This window comes from Galeopterus variegatus, unplaced genomic scaffold (assembly GCF_000696425.1).
Source record: "Galeopterus variegatus unplaced genomic scaffold, G_variegatus-3.0.2 Scaffold152, whole genome shotgun sequence".
NCBI lineage: Eukaryota > Metazoa > Chordata > Mammalia > Dermoptera > Cynocephalidae > Galeopterus > Galeopterus variegatus.
In genome coordinates this window covers 256,701-281,211 of record NW_007726263.1, presented here as the reverse complement: position 1 = coordinate 281,211, position 24,511 = coordinate 256,701, and the positions used below count along the sequence as shown (strand labels likewise).

The window sequence follows — 24,511 nt, the reverse complement described above, 5'->3', positions numbered from 1 at the left end:
CAACCCTCGGTGCTGCTCCCGCGCCTCGCTCAGCCAGTGAGCGGGAACCGGTCTGTATGTGGGATCCGAACCCTCGGGCGGGAGCGCCGCCACGCTTCCCAAGCGGCGCACTATCCAGTGCGCCACCGGGCCGGCCCCAAATTTAACTTTTTTAATCTTTGTTTTCTGACTTCTGGGTTTCATATCTTGCTCAAGAAATCCTCTCTTACATCCAAGGTTATAGGAACTATGTTACTATTATTTTAGTCTAGTGATTTTTTAGTGTCCTTTCTTTCTTCCCTCTCTCTCCTCCACTCCTCTCCCCTTCTGTACCCTCCCTGTCTCTTTCTTCTTTCTTCCTTTTCTTTTCTCTTCTTTCTCTCTCTTCTTTCTTCCTTCCTTCCTTCCTTTCAATATTATGTCTTTAAACCATCTGCATTTCATTTCTGTTTCTGTTATGTAATTGGGATAAAATTTTATATTCTCCCATATCGGTTTCAGGTTGCCTTATGGCACCTAGTTATGGTTCAATGAATTGTACTCTTTCAAATTTTCCTTCATAGTTTTTTTTTCTTTCCTGGCATTTGTCTCAGGGCAAAGATCCAAGGAGGCTGTTTATCTGCCTTTCTCCGAAGCTTTCCTATCTGGCTTCGCCATGTCTTGCATCCATCATCCTGTCTCCTCTAGTTCTCCTCCCCTTCTGTTCTTCAACTCTGTGTTCTCTTAATCAGTTTCCGTGTTTGTTTTCATTAATCTCTTTCCTCTAGAGCAGAGGTCTGCAAACTTTTTTGTAAAGGGCCAAATAGTAGATATTTTAGACTTTACAACTGTGCCATAGTAGCATAAAAGCAGCCATAGATAATACCTTAGGAATGAGTATGGCTTTGTTCTGATAAAACTTTTATTTCTGGACAGTGAAATTTGAATTTCATTGGATATTCACATGTCACAAATTATATTCTTGTTTTGATTTTTTACCCTGGACATTTATAAAATGTAAAAACCATTCTTAATCCATGGGCCATATAAAAACAGGTCTCATGCTAGATTTGGCCCACAGGTCATATTTTGCTTACCTCTGCTCTAGAGCCACTCGCTAGGACTTCTCTCCCATCCTAGATCCTCCCTTCAAAAAGGAGCCACAGGTCTCAGGCGTACAACTCCAAGCAATTCCTTTCTTCTTTGAATCAATATTAACATGTACATTAACATATTTAAAACAATTCATTTCAGTTACTCACGCACACAGCCACCCTCCTCCAATTCTGGGAATTATTAGGAGCCTCTACGTGACTTTTGAGTTTTATTTTCTGTGGTTGTTAAACTGTTCCCTTATTTAATTTAATGTAAATGTTATTTGAGCATATTTTCTTTTAAGGAGGATATCTGTTCCAGTGTAAGTAACCTTTAAAACATTTGAATGTCTTCACAGTCTTGTAATCTACTATTGCAAGATCATTTTGGTTTAAAAAAATATTTTTCTAGGAATATCAATGCTTTCTTTGCACAAAAAGTTTTGTTTTGACCACTACAACTTTTTCTTTTTCTTTTTTTTTGGAAAATACTTTGTGTGCATTAAAATACTTAAACATGTTTGCCGCGATTATGTTACCATAACAAGAATCTGAAGTTGAGTGATGCAAGTCATAGCTTAATGGTCTTTTGGGCCATCATCTTATAATCGGTAATAAAAAGTAACACATGCATTTGTCCAGTGTTTTATAGGCTATGAATTACCTCCATAAATATTCTTCTAAAAACTACTTTAAAATAAATAAATAAGGGCCAGCCCGGTGGCGCACTGCTACAGTGTGCCGCTTGGGAGCGCGGCTGCGCTCCCGCCGAGGGTTCGGATCCCACATACAGACCGGTTCCTGCTCACTGGCTGAGCGAGGTGCGGGCGCGACACCGAGGGTTGCAATCTGTTGCCGGACACGAAAAAAGACAAAAAGGAAAAAATAAATAAATAAATAAATAAGACAAATTTACAACATTAAAACCATAAAATGTTAAGATATTGATACACCCTTCCTCACCACTCCCAGCCACTGCCAACTCTATCTTTTGGGGAATGGGGAAGCAAAAACTATGGTGTTTGTTTAAACTAAATACCAAATGTTCCTTAGGTAAATTGCTTATCAGTGAAAAATGTGTTATTCATCAACTGTCAGGGGGAGATGGGGAAACTCCTTAGCAGTGCCAGAAGAGGGAAGAGAACTAGCATTTAGTGAATTCCTACTTTGCATCAGTTTAATTCTTACAATCCTGCAAAATAGCTCTTATCTTTCCTGTGTTCATATGTGGCATCCTAAAATGTGTGGTCTTTTTCTCCCTCCCAATTATTTGCAATATACATTTTATTACTGGAAACCGTTTTGTACAAAACTCTGATAAACATTTTGATTTAAAAAAAAAAAATGTAGCGTCCTAAGCCTGGAAGTTTTTAGTGACTTTTCCAAGGTAGCCCAGCTCACTGAAGGTAGAGCGTGGATTTGAACCCCAGACTCTGTGTCCACACATACTTCTTTTCAAGAATTCAGCTTAGAAAGAATAAGCTTTTTGGCAAGGTCAGTAATATATGAAGATTTGTAGATATCTATTGCACTTTTCAGTAAGCATATAGACATAGTGCGAAACAACTGAAAACTATATTCAAAACAATCCTATTAATTGAGCATTTATTGCTGCTTTCTGTCATTACATTTCCCGTAGCAAAACAAATTCATTCACAAAATTAAGTCACTTTGACAATATCATTTGCATTAAGATTCCTTTGTTGTGTTTCTTCACATTTGTCCAAATAACTCTACATATTAGTTGTTAATATTTATTGGGGCAGACTGCTCAGAGGCCACGGTACCACAAATATCAGATAGTGATTCAAGTGTCAAGATTCTGAATTTTAAAATTTTAACTCCATGAAAATATCCTCATTAAGTAATCTACCCTTCTTTTCCTCAGCTTCCTTTATAACTCCTCCTATAAACATTCCTTTATCTTTCCACTTGGCACACTCTCTGAATTTTAAACAAAAAGTGAGTCAAGTGATAATGGAACATTCACTAAGTATTTGCTTTAATGGTATTCTTTTTTAGTAGTTATGAAGCCATAGATGCTTTTTTTATGTTTTCTTAAAATTTTTATTTAATTGAAATGTATTTTTTTACTTTCATCTCCTTTTTAATTGAAAAATAATTAATTTTCCATATTTGTGGGATAGAGTTGAATATCAATATCTATATACAATGTATGATGATAAAATCTGGATAATTAGCATTGTTCATCATTACAAATGTAATTATTTCTTGTGTCCTTTAACCAATTTCTCTCTAAACCCCATGCACATTTCCCACCTCTAGTAACCACGGTTCTGTTCTCTTCCTCTGAAAGTTCAATGCATTATTGTGATTGTTGTTTCTCTTTCTTTTTCTTTATTTCTTTCTCTTTTTTTCCTCTTTCTCTCTTTTTCTCTCTCTCTCTCTCCTTCTCTCCTTCCTTCCTTTTGCTCCCAATCATGAGTGAGGACATGCAGTATTTCTCTTTCTGTGCCTGACTTGTTTCATTTGTAATTTTCTACAAGCTCATCCATGTTGCTGCAAGTGGTAGAATTTCATTCATTTTTTTAAATGGCTGAGTAGTATTCCATTGTGTAAATATACCACATTTTCCTTATCCAGTCATCCATCGTTGGACATTTAGGTTGATTCTATATCTTGGCTATTATAAATGGAGCTGCAGTAAACATGGGAGTACAGGTATCCCTTCAATATGATGATTTCCTTTCCTTTGGATACATACCCAGCAGTGGGATTGCTGGATTATGTGGTAATTCTATCTGTAGATGTTCGAGAAACCTCCATACTGTTTTCCATAAAGGCTGTACTAATTTACAGTCCGACCAAGAGTATAGAAGCATTTCCCTTTCTCTGCATCCTCTCCAGCATTTGTTAGTCTCTGTCTTTTTGATAATAGCCAGTCTAGCTGGAGTGAGATATCTCAATGTGGTTTTGATTTACTTTTCCCTGATGATTAGTGATGCTGAGCATTTTTTCATATAATTGTTGGCCATTTGTATGTCTTCTTTTGAGAATGTCTATTAACCTCCTTTGCCCATTTTTTAATTAGATTATTTGGTTTTTTACTGGTAAGCTGTTCGAATTTCTTGTATATTCCGGATATTAATCCCTTGTCAGATGTATACTTTGCAAATATTTTCTCCCATTCTTTAGGTTGTCTTTTCACTCTTCAATGGTATTTAAAGAGTTGTTTAACTTTTAGACAAGTATTTTTTTAGACAAGTTTTCTTTCTAACAACGAACTTTCATAAAATCTAGTAAAGTTAGTTAAAAAAGCTTCTCTTTAACCACAAAGTTGTATATCCAAGACTTTATCATTACCGGGATATTACAACCATTTAGCAAACTTTTTTTCTTCAATATATTTTCGTTGTAAATTCTCAAGATGGTTATAAGTTATGAGAAAATAGCAGCTAAAATAATGGAGAATATATGCAGTATCACTGAAAGACAAACTAAAAATATGAATGCTGTAGTCTAAAAATTAAAAGACTAACAGGAGCCGAAAATGCAATTTCTGAAGTCATTAATCATTTTGACAGGTGATTGTGATCTTCACTGAAATCTGAGGTTCTAGAATATGGTATCACTTTGAATTGTGGGAGAAGTAAATTTACTACAATTAAATTTGAATGAAGAGGTTTTTTTTTTTTTAGAAATAGGTTTGGCCGTGAGTAACAGAGAACTGAAAATAACAGTGGCTTAAGCAAGTTCAGACAAGAGTTTATTTCTCTCAAGAAAAGAGACCAGAGGTAGCCAGATCAAAACTAGTTTGATGGTTCCATGATCATCAGGGCCACAGGCTTTTTCTTTCTTACAGTTCTGTCATCCTTAGTCTTGGGCCAACCTTATGGCCCAAGACAGCTTCTCAAGCCCCAACCATCACCTCCACCTTGCAGTCAGCAGGCAGGAGGAAGTAGAGCAAAGACACTTCTTGGAAGCAGTACATGACACTTCTACCTAAATATCATTGATCAAATCTTAGTCATCTAAAATGGGTACAGAGTTTTACTTTGGGATGATGGAAAAGTTCTGGAGATTGATGGTAGGGATAGTTGTACAACAATGTGAATATACTTAATGCACTTAAAAATAGTTAAAATGGTAAATTTTATGTTATGTATATTTTACCAGAGACAAACAAACAAATACAACAAATATTGTCATCTAGAAGGAGGGGATACTGGGAAATGTGGTTTTTATTTTGGAAACACATTGCTATCCTAAAAATCTTAAGGTTCCATTACTAATGAAGGAAAAGAGGGTAAATGTTGGGGAATACCTAGCAGTCTTTAAAATATGTGCAGTGGCTGAAAATGTAAAGAACAACAAATGAAAAAGAAATATAGAAAGTCATTTATGACCTGTGGAGTGAATTGGTAAGTGGGGACTAGTGATTATGCTTTTACCAGAGGCAAAAAGAAATAAGTCGGACCAACCTGTCATGTCTAATCCATAATTCTTATGTTCTTATGTTTGTTCAGTGGCATTGCCAAAGCATGGAGTCAGGCATATTTTGGGGAAGGATCTGGTCCAGTAATGTTGGATGAAGTACGCTGCACTGGGAATGAACTTTCCATTGAGCAGTGTCCAAAGAGTTCCTGGGGAGAGCATAACTGTGGTCATAAAGAAGATGCTGGAGTGTCCTGTACCCCTCTGACAGGTAAGGATTCATCCCATTAACATACCAGCTCCTGTCCTCAACACCATCTGAGCTTGCCACAGCTTCCCTTCTCCTCAATTTAGATATTACCAAATGAGCATACAAATAAGTCTCCCAAATAAAACTAAAAAAATAAAAACGAACACAAATTGTGTATTAAAATGCTATCTCCCTATTCATAGATATTTCTGAATTTTTCAATTTAAGGTTATATAGTCCTGTAAAGTTAGATCAGAAGATATGATTTGGTTGCAATATATAGTATCCAATAATCAAAATCAGTATGCAATGATAAATTTCAGATATTAGATGTTATAATTACGTCTTTAGTCCATCTCTTAACATGTCTTGAGTCTCAGAATGTGTCTGTAGCTGGTAAATCTATATTGATGTGCTGATTAAAGCCCACTATTAAAGAAACCAGGTTAACTTTGTTGTGCTCAATTTTTGGACTATTCTAAATCACACCATGCCTGTCAAAATATGCCTGTTATAAGAAGGGCATGTCTTAGTGCAAACTGGTGTGAAGGAACTTAAATGTTTGGGGGGCAGGGGAAGAAGAAGGAAGTGGATAGGCAAAAGAAGTTGGGTCATCACAAATTCATTGTTTCTATGGTAAAAAGAACTTGAAAAAATTTTTTGTTTAAAACCTTTCTTTTATAAAAAAATCTAAAGAATAACTTCTTATAGCCTACAAAATACTAAATTTATATTTTTTGTTGGTATTTCTATACATGCTGTTTTTTATTAGAAGAATAACACATTTATACACAATAGATATATAATTTATTCCAGATTTTATGCCACAGCACTTTATCTTCTTGAGCTGCCATTTCCTCATCTTTCAAGTGAGGACAGTCTTGTGGTATTGCTCTGATGGTCAGATGAGGTAATACATGTCACAGTGTTTTGCAGACAGTAAAATATTAAGTTAATAAATGGTTCTTTTGCTAAGAGAACTAACTTTTGCTTTAAAAGACCCTAGAGATTCAGGAAAAATATGACCCTTAACTAAGATTATTTATATGTTTCATTGGGCAGTATTGGGATTATTTTGGATGGAAATGGCTTTTAAATCTACTTTTTTTGTAATTAAATTTATTGTACTGTGTATCTGCTTAGAAGCTCTTTATAGAACTCTATGGGAATTAATTATTCATTTGGTTAATAAGATTCAGATTCAGACCTGTATTATCAATAAAAGAACAAAGGCGAGACATCTACCCCAGTTTTTATAATTCACGAATGCCTAAGGAATAATAAATATGCTGACATGATAGATCGTTCTTTATCCAGAATAGCTTTTTCTGTCTTCATTTTTCAATATTTTTTCATTTGCAGTTAAAATTTTGAACTATTTTCAAGTTACTATGCTTTCTTACTTTTCAAATGTAAATGACCAGTATTGCTCAGACATCAACAGTCTGAAGGTATAGGAAATTTCCCAAATATTATTTAATATAGAGAACTCTAAATAGATACTTTGGAATTATATCAAAATATATTTTTCTACTCAGAAAATAGAAGTACAAATAAAAAGGAAAGAATATTTTATCATGACAGATATGTGTTATGTCAAATTTCAGAAACAGTGCAATTACCTCAGGTCACTGAGCACAGTCATAACCTAAGTTTAATAAAAGGCCCCAAAGGGGGACTGAATATGGTGATATTTCTGATGAAATGGAAATGTTGTTTTGCCTTTTTTTTGAGAGTTGATTTGCTTAGTCTCTATGTCTCCTTTTATCACAGATGGGGTCATCAGACTTGCAGGTGGAAAAGGCAGCCATGAGGGTCGCTTGGAGGTGTTTTACAGGGGACAGTGGGGGACTGTCTGTGATGATGGCTGGACTGAGCTGAATACATATGTGGTTTGTCGACAGCTGGGATTTAAGTAAGGTCTATTGATATCAGGCAGCTAAGTGCCACATTGTATCTTTAAAAGCCTTATTGTGTAATCCCTGCTTGCAATTTCTATCATACTACAAATACATGTTTTTTTTTTTATCATCTATCTACCTACCTTTCTACCGCCTTATTGTGTAATCCCTGCTTGCAATTTCTATCATACTACAAATACATGTTTTTTTTTTTTTTATCATCTATCTACCTACCTTTCTACCTATCTATGGTCCTACCCACCTACCTATATATGGAAGTACAATAACAAAGAACAATGACATTTTCTAAGATAATGAATAATCATCTCTTGCTGTTTATCTTTCCTGCCACCACCCTTTTTCTTGAAAAATTAGTTGAAGCCAGGGGTGACTTCTAGGTCCCTTTGTGTCTATTCGAGTAAGACTTTGAATGTTCAATTTTATTTTGAAGCATCACTACTTTTGGATGTTGTTAGTTTTGACATCATTGTGTCTAAAACTGCAGAGAAGTCCACTGTTAAATTCTTTGGTATTACATTATTCCCATTCCCAGAATATGATGATAATTATCACTTTTTTTTGAGAAAAACAGCCCTCTTGTCATGAAATGACCTTCAGAACTCACTTTGACCTCACTTAAAAGCTGAGTATCACACTTCGGGAGATATATTTCATGTCACACACATAATGCATTCCAGAGTGAGGACTTAAGTTGGTCGTCAAAGTAACTGCAAATGAAGACTTTGAGCTAAGTATTTGAATGAAGCTCATGAATGCCCATTCTTTGCCATATTTCTACGTCATTCTTGAAGTAATTGTCTCATGCTTTAAAAAAATCAGCAAAATTATTTCACTTCAGCTTGAGATAGAGCTAATTGCAAATACTCACTAAACCTTGAAATTTTGCCTTCATTCAAGCTAGACAAAGCCATGCTTAAACATATATTTTAAAATTTTAAAAGAGATAAAATTTGGAAAAAGAAAATAAAAAATTATCTATAATTTTTTTATTCTTATACCATGATTATTATAATTTGTATGGATAACTTTGTATCAGCTAGAGTAGTGGACATGAAATTTTTGTATATACAATTTTTACCTTTATATTGCTACATAGTCACAATTTTTAATGATTACATAATATCCATCAAATGTTCATACATTAATTTACTTAATATTTAAGTTAGTTTAATTTTTACTGTTATAAATAATGTTATCGTGAAGATATACGTGTACATAATTGTCATATTTTGGTTTTTTTTGAGCAGAGCAGTTATAATTATTAGGTCAATCAAGGGGAATGAGATAACAGCCAAATAAATAGTGACATTTCATTAATAAGAATTACTTAATAAATATCATTTTATGTTTAATTGAATCTGTTAGACTGGCAACTGTAGCCTGTTTTTACAGATTTAGAGAGATCTGTAAATCCTATTATTTACTATTTATTTTCACTTTTTTTCTTGTTAATGAAAACAATTGACTGACACAGATTTTTTTCTTCATATTTTACTTATTTTGTTTCACAAATCCATTCAGTTTTTCTTGCATATGCAGAGTATCTGAACTTACTGGTTCTAAAAATGTTCTCAATAATGTGCGTAAAAAGTTCTGAAAATTGTGTTAGAAGGTAAAGATTGTGTAGAAGCATGTGTTACATTTACTTTTAGTTTACAGAAGAATTTTTGAAAAAGAATATTCTTTTGGAATGAGAAAAAGGTTAAAATGTGGGTTTGTTTGTACAAATGCAATCCCAAAGTAAAATGACTTTCTGTTATCTATTATACAGTTGATATGGGCAGATAATAATAAGATTGATGCATTTTGTGGAAAAATGGTGTAAGTTGAAAGTGATAGTAATATAGGATTTAGGTTAATTACTTTTCCAGCTATGTCATGAAATAGTCAGCAAAATAGGAGGAACAAAAGCCTTAGAATGATTAATTTAAAATTGCATTGTTTTAAATTATTAAAACGCTCATCTTGTTAAATGAATTTAATAAATACTCGCATGGGAAAACAATTAAGAAAATTCATGCCAGATAGATCTCTTCGTATTTTTCATATTCATATACAGAAATAATAAAAATGTCAAGTGAGGGAAATGATTGACATAAAATTTATAAGGAAGAGTTGGATTTCGTAGACCGTTAGAGCTGACAGACCTTAAAGATCTTTAAGCTCAGTGATTTCTGGTGGTTTGGACTTTATGGAACTGAAGGAAACAAAATTGGGGGGAGGTTGAAAGAAGGTACAGGCTAATTTAGTTATCAATTTTTAAAATTTTACAGATCATTTCTATCTCTACAGTGTATATATTTCTTATAACATATGTAGTTTTTTTTGTAGTGTAGTGTTACTAATAAAGTCAACTGGAACACAAATATAATTTATAAAAATTTCAAAAGTTGGATTTATATAGTCTTTTGAAAAGCTAAGAGTATTGTCATTCTGATTTTGTTGGATGAAATCCAAATTTCATCATGGATTGGGTACAGTGCTTGAGCAACCACTAAGCTAATCCACAGTTTTCATTTTGGAGAAGAGGATATACCAGAGAGGCTTAGAGAAGCTGATAAAATCAAATGAGCTCAGATGGCTCATTCTGGTTCACAGAGTTACTTCCAAGATCAGGAATTTGAGGTTTATCGCTTTGCATTCTCTCTGGTTGGTGGGTTAAATTGTAAACAAAACACAAGAACAAATGGGGAAAAAGGATTAATTATTCATCAGTTACCCACTGAAATAACAAAAAATTGTTAAGACGATCAAAATGTGTGATGGAGCCAACACAGAACTGAGTCTCCAAGGTAGGAGAAAGAGCAAATACTTATTCTCTGAAGTCACGACACTTAGGTTATTTGTTTAATGTTTTGTGGTTCCTTGAAATAAGAGACAACAGTTCTATGCACAATGTTTATTTTATTGACACAGATATGGCAAACAAGCCTCTGCAAGCCATTTTGAAGAAATCATGGGGCCCATATGGTTGGACGAGGTCAGCTGCTCAGGAAAGGAGACGAGTTTCCTTCAGTGTTCCAGGAGGCAGTGGGGAAGGCATGACTGCAGCCATCGGGAAGATGTTAGTATTGCCTGCTACCCTGGCAACAATGGACACAGGCTTTCTCTGGGTGAGAACTGCCACTTTCTCCAGTATGCATTACTCATTAGCCACTGCACCTCTAACTGCTGGTCTGAAATGCGAGGTGTTTCTCATCTTTGGCTTTTTAAAAAATCTATTTTCCGTAACTCTCTAATTTTCAGTAATTTTTATGGAGAGAAGAATAATCTTTTGGGTCTCTCTACCATTATGAAATTTCTACCCCTAAATTTGTTTTTCTTTACTTAGAAGCCTGAGTTTCTCACTACAAATGTTTATATCAATCATGTATCTGAAAGATTGAATGAAGAACCTGCAATATTCATTTCTCTACCCCTTGGTCGCCTATTTTGATTTTCATTTACCAGGAATTCTAAAGAGCTATTTGGGACAATACTAAAAAAAAAAAAAAAAAGAAAAAGAACATTCCCCTCCTCCTACCTGTCTCATAATTAATTTCTTCTCTAGTCCAGACGTTTGTCAGTCATTGATCACCAGCCATCCAGTGCTCTCAGTGGGCTTCTATTTGGGTTCATTGGAGTTAATAGCCCACCAAACTTTCTAAGATACCCTGTTATTTTAGAAACCCTTCGGGACCTTTGCTACTCCCCAACTACAAATTTCTTCAGACTTGTAGTTGGATAAAAAGTAACTAGCTCCTCTAACAGTTTTGGAATAATTATGGATGAAGATCTTCTTGAGAGCAGAAAGCAGTTAAATATTCATGACAAATTCTTAATGTCTGATGAGGAGGGCAAAATAAATATGAATGAAAAATACAGAGGGAAATATTCAAAAGACTTTCCAGGATGCTATCACAGCTCTATTATAAATCTATACATAATTTGTGTGTGTATGTGAATAGATGTTATAATAGCGATAAGTGGTCCTTACTTTTAATCTCAGGATTGAAACAACTCCTCTTGTAACCTCCTATTTTAACACTGTGAAGCTGAAATCTTCATGTTATAAAATAAAACTTATTGAATCCCACAGTATTACCCGTACTGAATACTTTAAGTTTGTGTACTTTAAATGGCGAGATTATGGTGACTCACTGCACTCATCTAGCACTATACCAAGTAGAAATACAGCTTTTTACTCCATCCCTCGCAGGCCATGTTTCTAATTTTCTTTCTTTTTATTTGTTTTCCTTTTCTGTTGCCCCCTTCTTTTTATGGAGGATTTATGATCCCCTCAGGATTATGCGATGAATGATTGCATGTGGTTCGGGGAGATAGATCTTGTTTTCTAGAAATGGATCCTCTCAGCCCCAAATAGGTATTTGGATCATGGAGCGATCTATTCAGATGTGCTCCATCAGTACTCCCGGTGGCAAAATACTAACTATGTGATTGATCTGAGTTCTCTGAAGGCCTGTGTTGTTAAATACATTGTAAAGTTAGGACAACTAACTAATCTTCTCAGTTCCCCTCAAAATCTTTTTAATTCTGGGATTCTAGATGTATTTTAAAAAATTTAAAAAGCTGAGGCTGATAATTATTAATAAAATATGTGATCATTATTATGAATTTCTTTGGTTCTAATCTCTTTGGTTCTCAGTAATGTGTCTATTAACTAAAATCATTTTTCTGAAGAACATTATGTCTGAGCCAAATATCCTTTTGGGATGGAATCATATTACCATTTATTCACTCAAATAGATCATTACTTCCTCACTTATTAAAAAATACTGTATATTTCAAAGAGAAGCTTAGAGAAGGAGATCGTGGAATAATGATATGAGCAACAGCATTTAACAAAAAATGGAGATTGTTTGCTTCTTTGGCACTACGATAATGAGCTCTTGGACTATTGCTATTTTCAGCTATTCAAAGGGTAATTTCTGGACCTTAACTTTAAATGTGAATGAAACTCTTCTCAAAATTACTTATAGCTCCATAGACATTCTCTATATTTGGATCTGTAGGGGCTGGAATGCTCAAAAGCAATATTCTAGGTCATTAAAAGTAAGAATGCAGTTAATACCTATGTAAATTGGGGCAAATTTCTAGGATGATAAATATGTGGATTTCTCATTTTAATAAGACATTAATTCTGAAGTTCAGAGTATTAAATCCTAGCAAAGGTTTCTTTCACAGTGAGGTTGCCTCTTACTCTGTTATACAGTATAAATTTAGATTTTTAATTTGTGTTTATGCTAGATTTTATCTTTTTTGTAGGAGACAGTATTATTTTCTAAAAATAATGTATTATATCAATGTTATAGAAAAAACCTAAAGGAAACTAGTGGATTTTAGTTTGAGATGTATAATTAAAGATATTGTATACACATAGGGTTGTTTGGTTTTTCCAAACATTTTATATTTATTTAATATTTTAGCAATAAAATATGTTGTGTATTATTTTAACACCCTAACAAAAAGAACTTAAATAGTGAGAGGGTATGGACGGAATGCCTTTAATCATCCAATTTTCCTTCAAGAATTGAAAATCCGATAATTTTGTAAAATCACTGGCTAAAATTAGGTTCAGAAATATTTTATGCATTATTTTTACAAAGCATACATCTTAGACTTTAAGAATACTTTAGGAAGGTATGAAAAACTGCCCATAAAACCACTAAGATAGAACACGGAGATCTAATTCCATGTACAAATGTTTTCTTAATTTTGAACCAAAGATCCAAAAATATAAAAGTTAAAAACTTTAAGAATAGAATTTTATCTGTTTCAATTTGGTCTTTGAGGATCACTTTTTCACTGTATCCTCTTGCGTGGAACAGCCAAATTTCAGATACATGAATAAGAAATGAAAAGTGTCAAATGTACTGTGTTTTATGACACAACTAAAACTCCAAGCTTTTTTTAGCTAACAGTAGCAGTGCAAAGAATAGGCAACCAATAAACATTTGCTGATTTTGACTTTGCTATATGATTCTACTGCACTGCTTGTCCCATGAAATGAACATGATCAAGGCTAAAAAACCAGGGAGTCGACAACTCTGGGAGCAACAAAGAAGGATGGAAAAGTAAAAATGGTTCAGAGGAGTAAAAGCAGGATGTGACCACCTTGCCAGAAGTATTTTCTTTCAGTTAACAAATGTCACTTTAGTAATTTCATGTGTTGGTTAAAACATATATTAAATGATATTTTATTAGCTACCTACTTTTACCTTCTTAGTTCTCCTGGTAATTTTACCATGCTTCATTGTATTCCTTAAATCCTTACCAGTAACTCTTGGGGGCCCTGAAGCTGGAGACCCTTCTAGTAACTAGGTAATCAAATGTGTGCATATTAGTTTCCTTGAGTTGCTATAACAAAGTACCACAGACTGGGTGGCTTAAACACAGATATTTATTGTCTTAGAGTTTTGGAGGCTAGAAGTCCAAAGTCAAGGTGTCAGCAGGGTTGCTTCCTTCAGAAGGAATCGTGAGGGAAAGGCTATGAGAGATTGATATGCTCCAGGCCTTTCTCCTTGGCTTGTAGATGGCAGTCTTCTCCCTAAGTGTCTTCTCATCATTTTCCCTCTATGTATATCTCTGTGTTCAAATTTCTCCTTTTTCTAAGGATACCAGTCATATTGGATTAGGGTCCACCCTAATAACCTCACAATTCCACCCTTGACACTATGAAAGTCACAGTGAGCGCTTTCAGTTAAAACACCATAGTTATTGGTGTTGACAGAGATATGTGACACTCTACAAATCACTTCATTTACTTAATTTAGATAAACCTCAATTTGCTAGAGATCTGTTTCTCAACTTTTAAATTTTAGTAATTTTTATGAATTAAATTCTTCCACTGGAACCAATAGTAAATAGAAAGTCTTAGATGGAAATTGTCCTTGTTAGCTGCTTTTCTTTTCTTTTTTCCTCCTCTGGCCTCAGACTCATTCAAGTTACCCTTGTATGCCAAGGTTTTATCTGTTTATGCCTTCCTAAAACTATTAGCTTTGGAGTATAAATTTCTGTCTATGTTCATGGATAAATGAACAGACATGAAACAAAACCAAAGCTAAGTTAGTGTTATTTTACTATTTAGAAGTTAGTTGTAATAAAATAATTCACAATTTTACAGTGCTATTCATTCATTCAACAAACAGCTATTGCATGCCTGGTGCTGTTCCAAATTCTGGGGATACAAAGTTGAGCAAGGTGAGCACTTTGACCTCAAGGCTTCAAAAAATATTACAAAAGTGAATATCATTTGTTATTGACATCTCTCCTCTCTCTTTCTCTCCCTCTTTCTCTCTGTCTGTCTCTCTCTCTCTCAAAAAAGTATTGCCCAGCTGATTTTATAGCTGATTTTTTTAACTTGTAATTTGTAAAGTCTTTCATGCTTTAGCATCAATTTTCTTGTTTTGGCTTTTCTAATATTTTTGAATCATGACTTAGGTTTTCCTATCAGACTGATGGATGGAGAAAATAAGAAAGAAGGACGAGTGGAGGTTTTTATAAATGGCCAGTGGGGAACAATTTGTGATGATGGATGGACTGATAGAGACGCAGCTGTGATCTGTCGACAGCTTGGCTATAAGTAAGAAGCCCTAATTATTTGGGATGGTTACATGATGAACATTTCTCATTTTTTTTAAGGCTTGTTCTAATGAGTTACTTTTTACCTAAAATTAGTTTCTATCATTCATTTGAAGATACTGGCAGCATGCTGATTTGATTCAGAATTATAAAGAAGTAATAAGTAGAATCTATTCTAATTTTTCTCTCTTCTGACAAGAAGTATACACTATGTCATATTAGATATGTAGATTGTTATCTAATACCAAACAGTCTAATAACTATAACTGTTCACAAGGGAAGTACTGCTTCCCTTAGCCAAAGGTGTTAACCTTTTCTCTGTAATTTATATTTCAACACTGTAGCCTTTTAAGAGACCCTGAGTTATTGAAATCACAATCAGTTCTCATATCATTGACAGTAGTTATGTTCTATAAAGTCTCTGTGAGCACTGAATTAGCAGATACTGAGATATTGCTCCTAGAGCTGAGGTCAATGCTTACCTTATTTCAGTTCTCATACTTGTAAACAATTGTCCTTTTTTTGCAGTTCCCTCCTTTTTTTTTTTTTTTTTTACATTCTTGTGCTTTTTTTGTTGATGATGTCACTGTTTAAAATGGCCCCCAACGATAGTGCTGAAGTGCTGTGTAGTGTTCCTAAGTGCAAAAAGTCTGTGATGTGCCTTATGAAGAAAACAGGTGTGTTAGATAAGCTTCATTCAGGCATGAGTTATAGTCAGAAAAATGTGGCACTAAATATACTGTGAAAAGAACACTTGTTTGCAGTATGAAAACTAAAACAAGAAGGCAGATAGTCTCATTGTTAGATCTCAGCTGTGTGACTCAAATTTTTCCTAGCTTTGAGTAGGTCCATGAATGATGGTGGAAGCATCTAAAGTATTGAGTTTGGAGTTACAAAAATATGGAAAACATTACAACTTAGAGGGTTGTGAAATTTAAGTTCATATTTGTAAGTTGCCTAGCTCATAGTAGGTTACTAATAGTGGTTTGGATTTAAAAACATATCTTTAAGTATATATCTATGTGTATCTTAAATATTGATCAATTCAATTGGTTATTTCCCTGCAGAATACAGTTGACCCCTAAACAATGTCAGGGAGATGCTGACACCCCATGACCCCTGCACATGAATTCAAGATATACCTAACCTCAAATTTTCCAATATATTTATTGAAAAATTTTGTATGTAAGTGGACCCACACAGTTCAAACCTGTGTTATTCAAAGGTTTACTGTACATTTTAATTTTAGAAAGTATTTCTATTTTAATAAAAGTTGAAAAATTTTTGTAAACTAAATTCAAACTTTGTTTTTGGTTACTCATATATACTACTTCAATTTACTGCTCAATTTTGGACCAGTTTTCTTATGGTAAGTGTGTCTATTGTAGGTGATACACATTTTCAGTTTTCAAAGTATAGGGTAGTAGAGGAAGGTAGGGAGAGTATACATCAGATGCATAGGAGAATTTAGTCAGTGATTTATTTTATGTCTCCTTTGGTCACTATGTTTCTATTACTCTTTCTTCCATTTGAGAAAAATATATTCTTGTCCTTGCATTACATTCCCAGTATATTTCCTTACCCCAAACCAACTATTAAAAGCTATTGCTGTTTGAGATTGATTTCTTGGCTATACTTTTATTTTATTGTTTTGGAGGCAATGGTCCAAGAAACCTATGGAAAGTGTGAAAGGGAAGATTGGCATCAGATTTGATCCTCAAATTGGATGTCTTAGCTAAATTAAAAGAAGCTAAGTTAAAAGTTCCTAAGCATATCCATCAATGCATTATTACTTTGGTTTCTTTCTACAGTTTTCATTATTTTTTATTTATCATCATTTAGTCCATTTAGCATTCTATTCAAAAGTGAATTCAGTCTCATATTAGGATGGCTATTATCAAAAAAACAAGTGTTGGTGAGGATGTGGAGAAATTGGAACTCTTATACATTGTTGGTGGGAATGTAGAATGGTGCAGCCATTATCGAAAACAGTATTGAGGTTTGTCAAAAAATTGCAGATGATCCAGCAGTCCCACTTCTGGGTATGTAGCAAAAAGAATAGAAACCAGGATCTTGAAGAAATATCTGCACTCCCATGTTCATTGCAGCATTATTCACAATAGCCAAGGTACGGAGACAACCTAAGTGTTCATAGATGGATGAATGAGTAAACAAAATGTGATGTACATATACAAGGAGTCTTCGAAAAAATTCATGAAAGGATTTGTATTATCTTTTTTTTTTTTTTTGTCTTTTTGTCTTTTTCCGTGTCTGGCAACGGATCGCAACCCTCAGTGTTGCCCCCGTACCGGACCGGGGACTGGCAACGGGATTGCAACCCTCAGCGTTGCTCCCGCGCCTCGCTCAGCCAGTGAGCGGGAACCGGTCTGTATGTGGGATCCGAACCCTCGGGTGGGAGCGCCGCCGCGCTTCCCAAGCGGCGCACTATCCAGTGCGCCACCAGGCCGGCCCTGTATTATCTTTTAATTCATTTTTCCATGAACTTTTTGAATTGCTCTCATACAATTAAATGTTATTCAGACTTAAAAAAGAAGGAAATCCTGCCATATGAGACAGCATGGATGAACCTTGTGGATATTGTGCTAAGTGAAACAAGTCAGTCACAGAAGGACAAATACTACATGATTCAACTTATATGAGATGTCTAAAATAATCAAACTCATAAAGAAGAAAATAGAATGGTGGTTGCCAGGGGTTGGTGGGGGGAAGAGAAAATGGGAATTTGTTCTTCAGTAGATATAAAGTTTCTGTTATGCAAGATGAATAAATTATAGAGATCTGCTAAACAACGTAGGTACCTATAGCTAGCAATACGGTATTGATCACTTTAAGATATGTTAAGAGGCTGAGGCTAGATCTCATGTTGTGTTCATACCAAAACCAAACCAAAACAAAACATAAATAAAACAAAACAAACAAAAAAATGAATAAAAGAACAGGAGGAAATTTTTCATTTGATGGATATATTTAGTACCTTGGTTGTGGTTAGGTGTCATAGATGTATGCATATGTCCAAACTCATCAAGATTTTTACGTCAATTATAACTCAATAAAGCTTAACAAAAGACTAAATTTAGATGGGAAATGTAAGCTAGATTAAGTGACCAAAGTTTGTAGCTATTTTCAATAATGTTTCTGTAACAACTATCAAGAAAAGCATCAAAAGATTGTTATTTGTAATTTTTTTGAAAAAATCTCTTAAGTAATTCAGTAATTTAATTTTACTATAGCAAACTGTGTAACCCATCTTTTAGTCAGTATCTGCACAATATATAATTTGCCATCAAGTAGCATTTGAATGAAAATCATTTAGATATTTAATCAATCCAAATATACATGGATGGTTTTTATAATTTCCTACTGAGGGGAAATAGGATTTTATATAAGAATATATGTGTGTGTGTGTGTGTGTGTGTGTGTGTGTGTGTGTGTGTGTGTGTGTGTGTGTGTGTGTGTGTATAAAATTATAAACAGATATGTGACTAGAGCAGGGGATCTTTTTCTCCATGTCTATTTTGAATCATGAAAAATATTTAATAAGCATTTATTTGTAGAAATCAATCCAGAAAACTTTTAAGCTGTTAAAAGACTTGAGCCTTATTATTAGAAGTTCCAGAGATCTGTCCCCCAGCCAGCTATATCATGCTTGAGGATTAGTCCTTGGAAATACTGAGAATCAAAATGGCATTAGAAAGCATTTTCATGATGAGAAAAACAGAGCGAGGCAATAAAAACCAGGAAACATGAATGGTAACTAATGTGGATAGGGTAAACAGAAAAGTAAAAGGCATTATTTAATGATGTATTAGATAATGTCTGAGAAAGTCTAGCATATGAGCATATTGTTTTTAGAGGATTGATAGGGAATGTGTTGAGATCAGTTAAATTCATTGAGACAGAGTAAATAGCCATGATGGAAATTATATTTTATTTGAACGTTGTGCGAATCCATTAGCATATGTTTCAATATGGCATTGTTTTTGAGCTACATATTTATTGAGCAGTATTCCTTAAAAGAATATTAAAGGTGGTTTAACCTCACTGTTAGTAGAGATCTAAAATTAAGTTTATCTCGTTTCTATATTACATTTAAATAGTTGCCAAAAATTAATTTCGTTTAAAAAGAAAACAGTTACATCACTCTTAATTATATCCAGTGGAATATAAATATAGTGATTTGATCCTCTGTGTCTCCATTTAAAATATACATGAACAAAAAATACTTCTTTGACCTTACTTAGTTCCTTTTTCTCCTTGAAATTGTATTTTAATATTCCTTTCCCACAGCATTCTGATGTTAATATGCCTTGAAAAGCATGTGTATATACACACACATGCGCACATATGCATATATACACACATACACATATAAATACATATGTGGAGAGAGAAATTAAATTCTTTTAATAGGTCCCAAATTTCTCTCTGGATTTTATAATTTCTAGTATACAACTGATAAAAACCAGCAAAAATATAACAAAATTTATTAAACAATTATTATACATAGAAAATAAAAGTTTACCAAAGCTCCCATTTCTTAATTAGACCAATGGTTTGAGTTTATAGTGCTTCGATTAAGGAAAATTCATTGCTATCATAGATTTTTAATTGTTCTTTTGGCCAGTTTAAACCTTTGGCTTTTAAACCTTGGAACAATGCACTGTGGTAAGATTTGCAGTGAGCATAAGATATGCCTTTCTTTTGTGAAGTTGGAGAAAGGAAATTTGAAAGAGAAGTTGATCTTGATTTCAGTAAGATTACTTTTAAGAGAGAATACACAATGGAACCTGAGAATCTGAAAACTGATTCCTTTAAAGCTCATGTATCCCTTGGAAAGTCATCAACTATTCCTAAGAGCACTTGACGTTCGGTTTAAAGATTGGAACCTACTATCTCATTAAAATTCTCAGCTATGAATTATTACGTGCCTGTAAGTCAGTGAGAAGTTCCTTCCCTGTTTCCTATAGATGACATAGTCCTTAATTATTTAAAGGAAAAATAGTTAGAGGAAAATTTATTAGATTTTACTATATCAATGAGAATGTCTTTATTTAATCATGTGCTGTTATTAGTTAAAATGTTCTCCAATTTCTATTTGTTGATATATCTAAAATAGTGCATTCTTTTTAAGTTTGTAAATTGATCAATTACTGAGAAATCATCCTTTTGGTTTATTTAATGAGTTTAATTTTATTTTCTGTATGTTTACTTCTACTTGCCATCTACTTTTATAATTTTATCATGCTTTGTTGTCTGTTTGTTGTATAACCTGCTTTTCATTTTGCAAAATTAATTCAATTTTCTATTTTCTTTCTTTCCTTTTCTTAGTGGCCTGGAAGTTCAGCATTCCTATTGCTTTAGTAAAAGTTCTCTTTAAATTTTTAGCAAACATACTGAGACATATTTTCTTACCAATTAAAAAAAATGTTATCTGTAACTTCCCCTTCCTGAAAAAGCTCAAGACATTAGCACACTGTTATTTACTTTCTACCTCCCCCCATCCTCACTGCCCAAACTGACAGAGATCATCTGGAATTTTAGTTTCAGAATGCTATTAATTTTTAAATTTTATTCCAATTATGCCTATATGAACTCCAAATTGCTTTACATTACACATTCACATTAATTATATCCAGTGGAATATAAATGTGATGATTCGATCATCTTTGTCATCCATTTAAAAAAATTCATGAGCAAAAAATACTTATTGGCCCTACAGAAATTTACATAGTTCATTTTGCTCCTTAAAATTGTATTTTAACTTTTCTGTTTTAAAAACAGGTTAATAAAATAAACAACAATCTCTGGCAATTCTGACTAAGAAAAAGGAGAGACAATACAAGCAAGCATTAAAAAAATATATATAAGCACAGATACGCAGGTTAAAAAAATTGTAGAAGGATGCTATGAACTATTTTTAGTGAATAAAATTGAAACTCTAGATGAAGTGGGCAATTATCTGGGAAACTTTACATTATTAAAATTATCTGGGAAACTGTACATTTTCAACAAAAATGTAATTATCAAAATTGTTACAAGAGATAAAAGACCCAGTTAGATTAATGGCCATGGAAGAAATGACCCTGTTTTTGTCCAGACTTTTAACCAGTCTTTAAGACACATATAATTCTTGAATTATATAAATTTTTGTCTAATGAAGGAACATGTGGTGATCTTTCCATTCATTTTATGAGGCTAATATTACTTGATTTCAAGACTAGACAAGATAAATACATACAAAATGAAACTATATCCTAATGTCATGAATCTACATACAAACCATCTAAACAAAATATTAGCAAATTTAATCCAACAGTATATTAAAAGAACAATATACTGCAAACAAGTATAGTTTATAGCAGGAATGTAAGAGTGGTTCAGACTGAGGCCCAAAATGTTACTTTTAATGAGACAGTTTCTTTTTATTTAAAGCTCCTCATACTTTCGATTGCACGTGTGACTCTCATGCTGTGGTTACTCATAATAAGAAAGATTGTGAAACAGGACTCTGCACATTTTCCTACAGCTGACATTCCCTGTCTGGCAGAACAGTAGACAAAGAGAAAACATTGAAAGATATTGACAGCTACTCCTTATATTTGCTCAAGACAGTTGGAACCAGAGGGCCGCTTTATGAAAATTTGTTCTAACCTTTCGACAGGATGAAGTTTCCTTTGCCTTGTTGCCAGTTTGAGCAGAGCTGAAGGCTTTTCTGCCATTGAGTGTTTGGAAAGCAATAACTTTGAAGATTCTCATAATTGTCATTCTTCCAAATGTTTTATTAGGAATTGCCCTTTATCATATTGTCCCTTTAACATATGGCAAATACAACTAAATTCATAATATCTTATCTGCCTTCCGAGGGTAGAAATGAAAAACTGAACATCGCCAAAGGAAAATTTTAAGTGAAGAAATCTTAAAGGATATATACTGGCCTGGTCTGTTAGCTGGCTTTTGGATTTATGTCCCTTTATCTTTTTTAAATTTCTGTTTTAAAAATTTTAATAAATTTAATTTAATAACTGCAGCTACTAGTATTATAGCTAATATTTAATGAGTACTTACTATGTAGTAAGTGTTATCTCATTTAATCTTTATAATAACCAAATGAGGTAGTTACTGTTAACTCCATTTTACAGGTGAGGAAGAAGGCCTAGACAGGTTGCATACTTGCCTGAGGTTTCATAGCTAGTGAGGGACAGAACTGGATTCACACTCAGGCCTATATTCTGGTCCACCACTAACATTGCTTCTTAATCTAACAGTGATAGTCCCAGACCTCTTAAATTCAGTGGATGGAATTGTTTCAGTCATAAGTTGCTCTCATGTGTAATGACTAAGCTAATAACAAGTGATGATTAATCACTCTCGTACAATAATGACTAAGCTAACAACAACAAAACATTGTTTCCCACCTGTATCAAAGTATTCAAATAGCAGATTTGCTATGGTATGTTTACTGGTTATTTGCAAAGGTGTCCTTATCTAAACTAACATTAAAACATTTTTATCTGGGGCCGGCCCGGTGGCGCACTGGATAGTGCGCCGCTTGGGAAGCGCGGCGGCGCTCCCGCCCGAGGGTTCGGATCCCACATGCAGACTGGTTCCCGCTCACTGGCTGAGCGATGCGTGGGAGCAACACCGAGGATTGCGATCCCGTTGCCGGTCCCCGGTCCGGTACGGGGGCAACACTGAGGGTTGCGATCCGTTGCCGGACATGGAAAAAGACAAAAAAAAAAACAAAACATTTTTATCTGATAAAAAGTATCGTTTAGTTATTTTATAATTTTCTAAGATAAAATTAGATTCTTTTTTCTGAAATAATGTGTTATATCTAATGATGAAACTTATCCTGATTTAATAGATGCTTTTTGTGTGTTGTAAGAAAGCAGTCTAATTAAAAGGCATAGTTATCGGTAATTCTGCAAATAAACTTTTTGACTCAACTTTTTAAAAAAGCTTCTAAAGATTAGTGTTTTCCCACTTTTTTCTTTGTCTTTAACTGGGAAATAAATTATACAGCCAAAAAGAATATACAATATATCTGTATTTTTTAAAGGATATCAATGTAACAAACACACATCATTCCACCCATGGTGGCATGTTCAGTTGTGCAGGCTGTAACCACATGAATGGCATGAATCAAAGTCAGTACAAGGCAGCCCTGTCCTTACCACTGAGCTTAGGTCACAGAATATTACTGTCCTTTAAGCTCCTCACGTGCCAATCCACTATCCTTACTCCACCACCTTGAGGTAAACACTATTTTGAATGTTATGTCATTTCACCGCATTTTTTCATAATTTTCTAGCAAGTTATATCCTGAAACAATAGTTTTGTCTATTTTTTAAAATTCATTTTGAAAGTAAGCAATCATACTTTAAAGTTTTCTTCAGTGTCTTGTTATTTTTCCCTCAGTCTTACTTTTGAGATTCATCTCTGTTGATGCAAGTAGTTGTAGAGTTCATTCCTATTCATTTTGCTCTACAGTATTAAATCTCACAAAAATCCAACTTATTAATTTATCGTATTGATGTTGGGTGTTTGTATCATTTCTAGTTATGCTATAAAAATTAGACTGCGGGCCAGCCCGGTGGCGCACTGCTATAGTGTGCCGCTTGGGAAGCGCGGCAGCGCTCCCGCTGAGGGTTCGGATCCCACATACAGACCGGTTNACTTATTAATTTATCGTATTGATGTTGGGTGTTTGTATCATTTCTAGTTATGCTATAAAAAATTAGACTGCTATGAATATTCTTACGCCTTTCTGCTGGTGCACTTGTGCAAGAGATTTTTTAGGGAATATAGTCAGGAGTAGAACTTCTGGCTTGTAGGGTATGTGCACTGTCAACTTTGTCAAGGATGCAAGATGGCTTTCCCGAGTGGCTATAGTGATTTACACACTCAACAGTGATGATTATCTTTTTTCAATTTGTGCCAATCTGGTGCGTAGCTAGTGTTATCACATTATTTATCTCTGATTACTAATGAGATAATCATGTTTTTGTTGGTTTATTGGCCACTGATATTTCCTCTTGTGTAAAATATCTTTTTCTGTCTTGGGTTCTGTCTTGTCTGTTTTTCTCTTGGGTTGTTAGTGTTTTTATTTTTAAAATGATTTCTTGGAGTTTTTTGTATATTGTATGCTATTTTCTGCAATTAGAAAATATATTCACCAACAAATATATTTGTAAATACATATTACAAATATCATCAACTTTTTAATTTATCTTTTCACTTTCCTTATGGTGGTTTTTAGTAAAGTAGCATTCTTAATTTAATTTTTGTTG

General features: G+C 33.9%; 1 protein-coding gene across 1 annotated transcript in view; it reads left to right on the top strand.

Moving 5' to 3' along the window:
• Positions 1-24,511, top strand: part of PRSS12 (protease, serine, 12 (neurotrypsin, motopsin)) — an 83,601-nt gene that overhangs the window by 30,866 nt on the left and 28,224 nt on the right. Inside the window, exons 5-8 of the mRNA XM_008592094.1 lie at positions 5,540-5,718; positions 7,471-7,612; positions 10,536-10,732; positions 15,060-15,201. Of these exons, the coding sequence (XP_008590316.1) occupies positions 5,540-5,718; positions 7,471-7,612; positions 10,536-10,732; positions 15,060-15,201 (660 nt within the window). The remainder of the gene's footprint in view (positions 1-5,539; positions 5,719-7,470; positions 7,613-10,535; positions 10,733-15,059; positions 15,202-24,511) is intronic.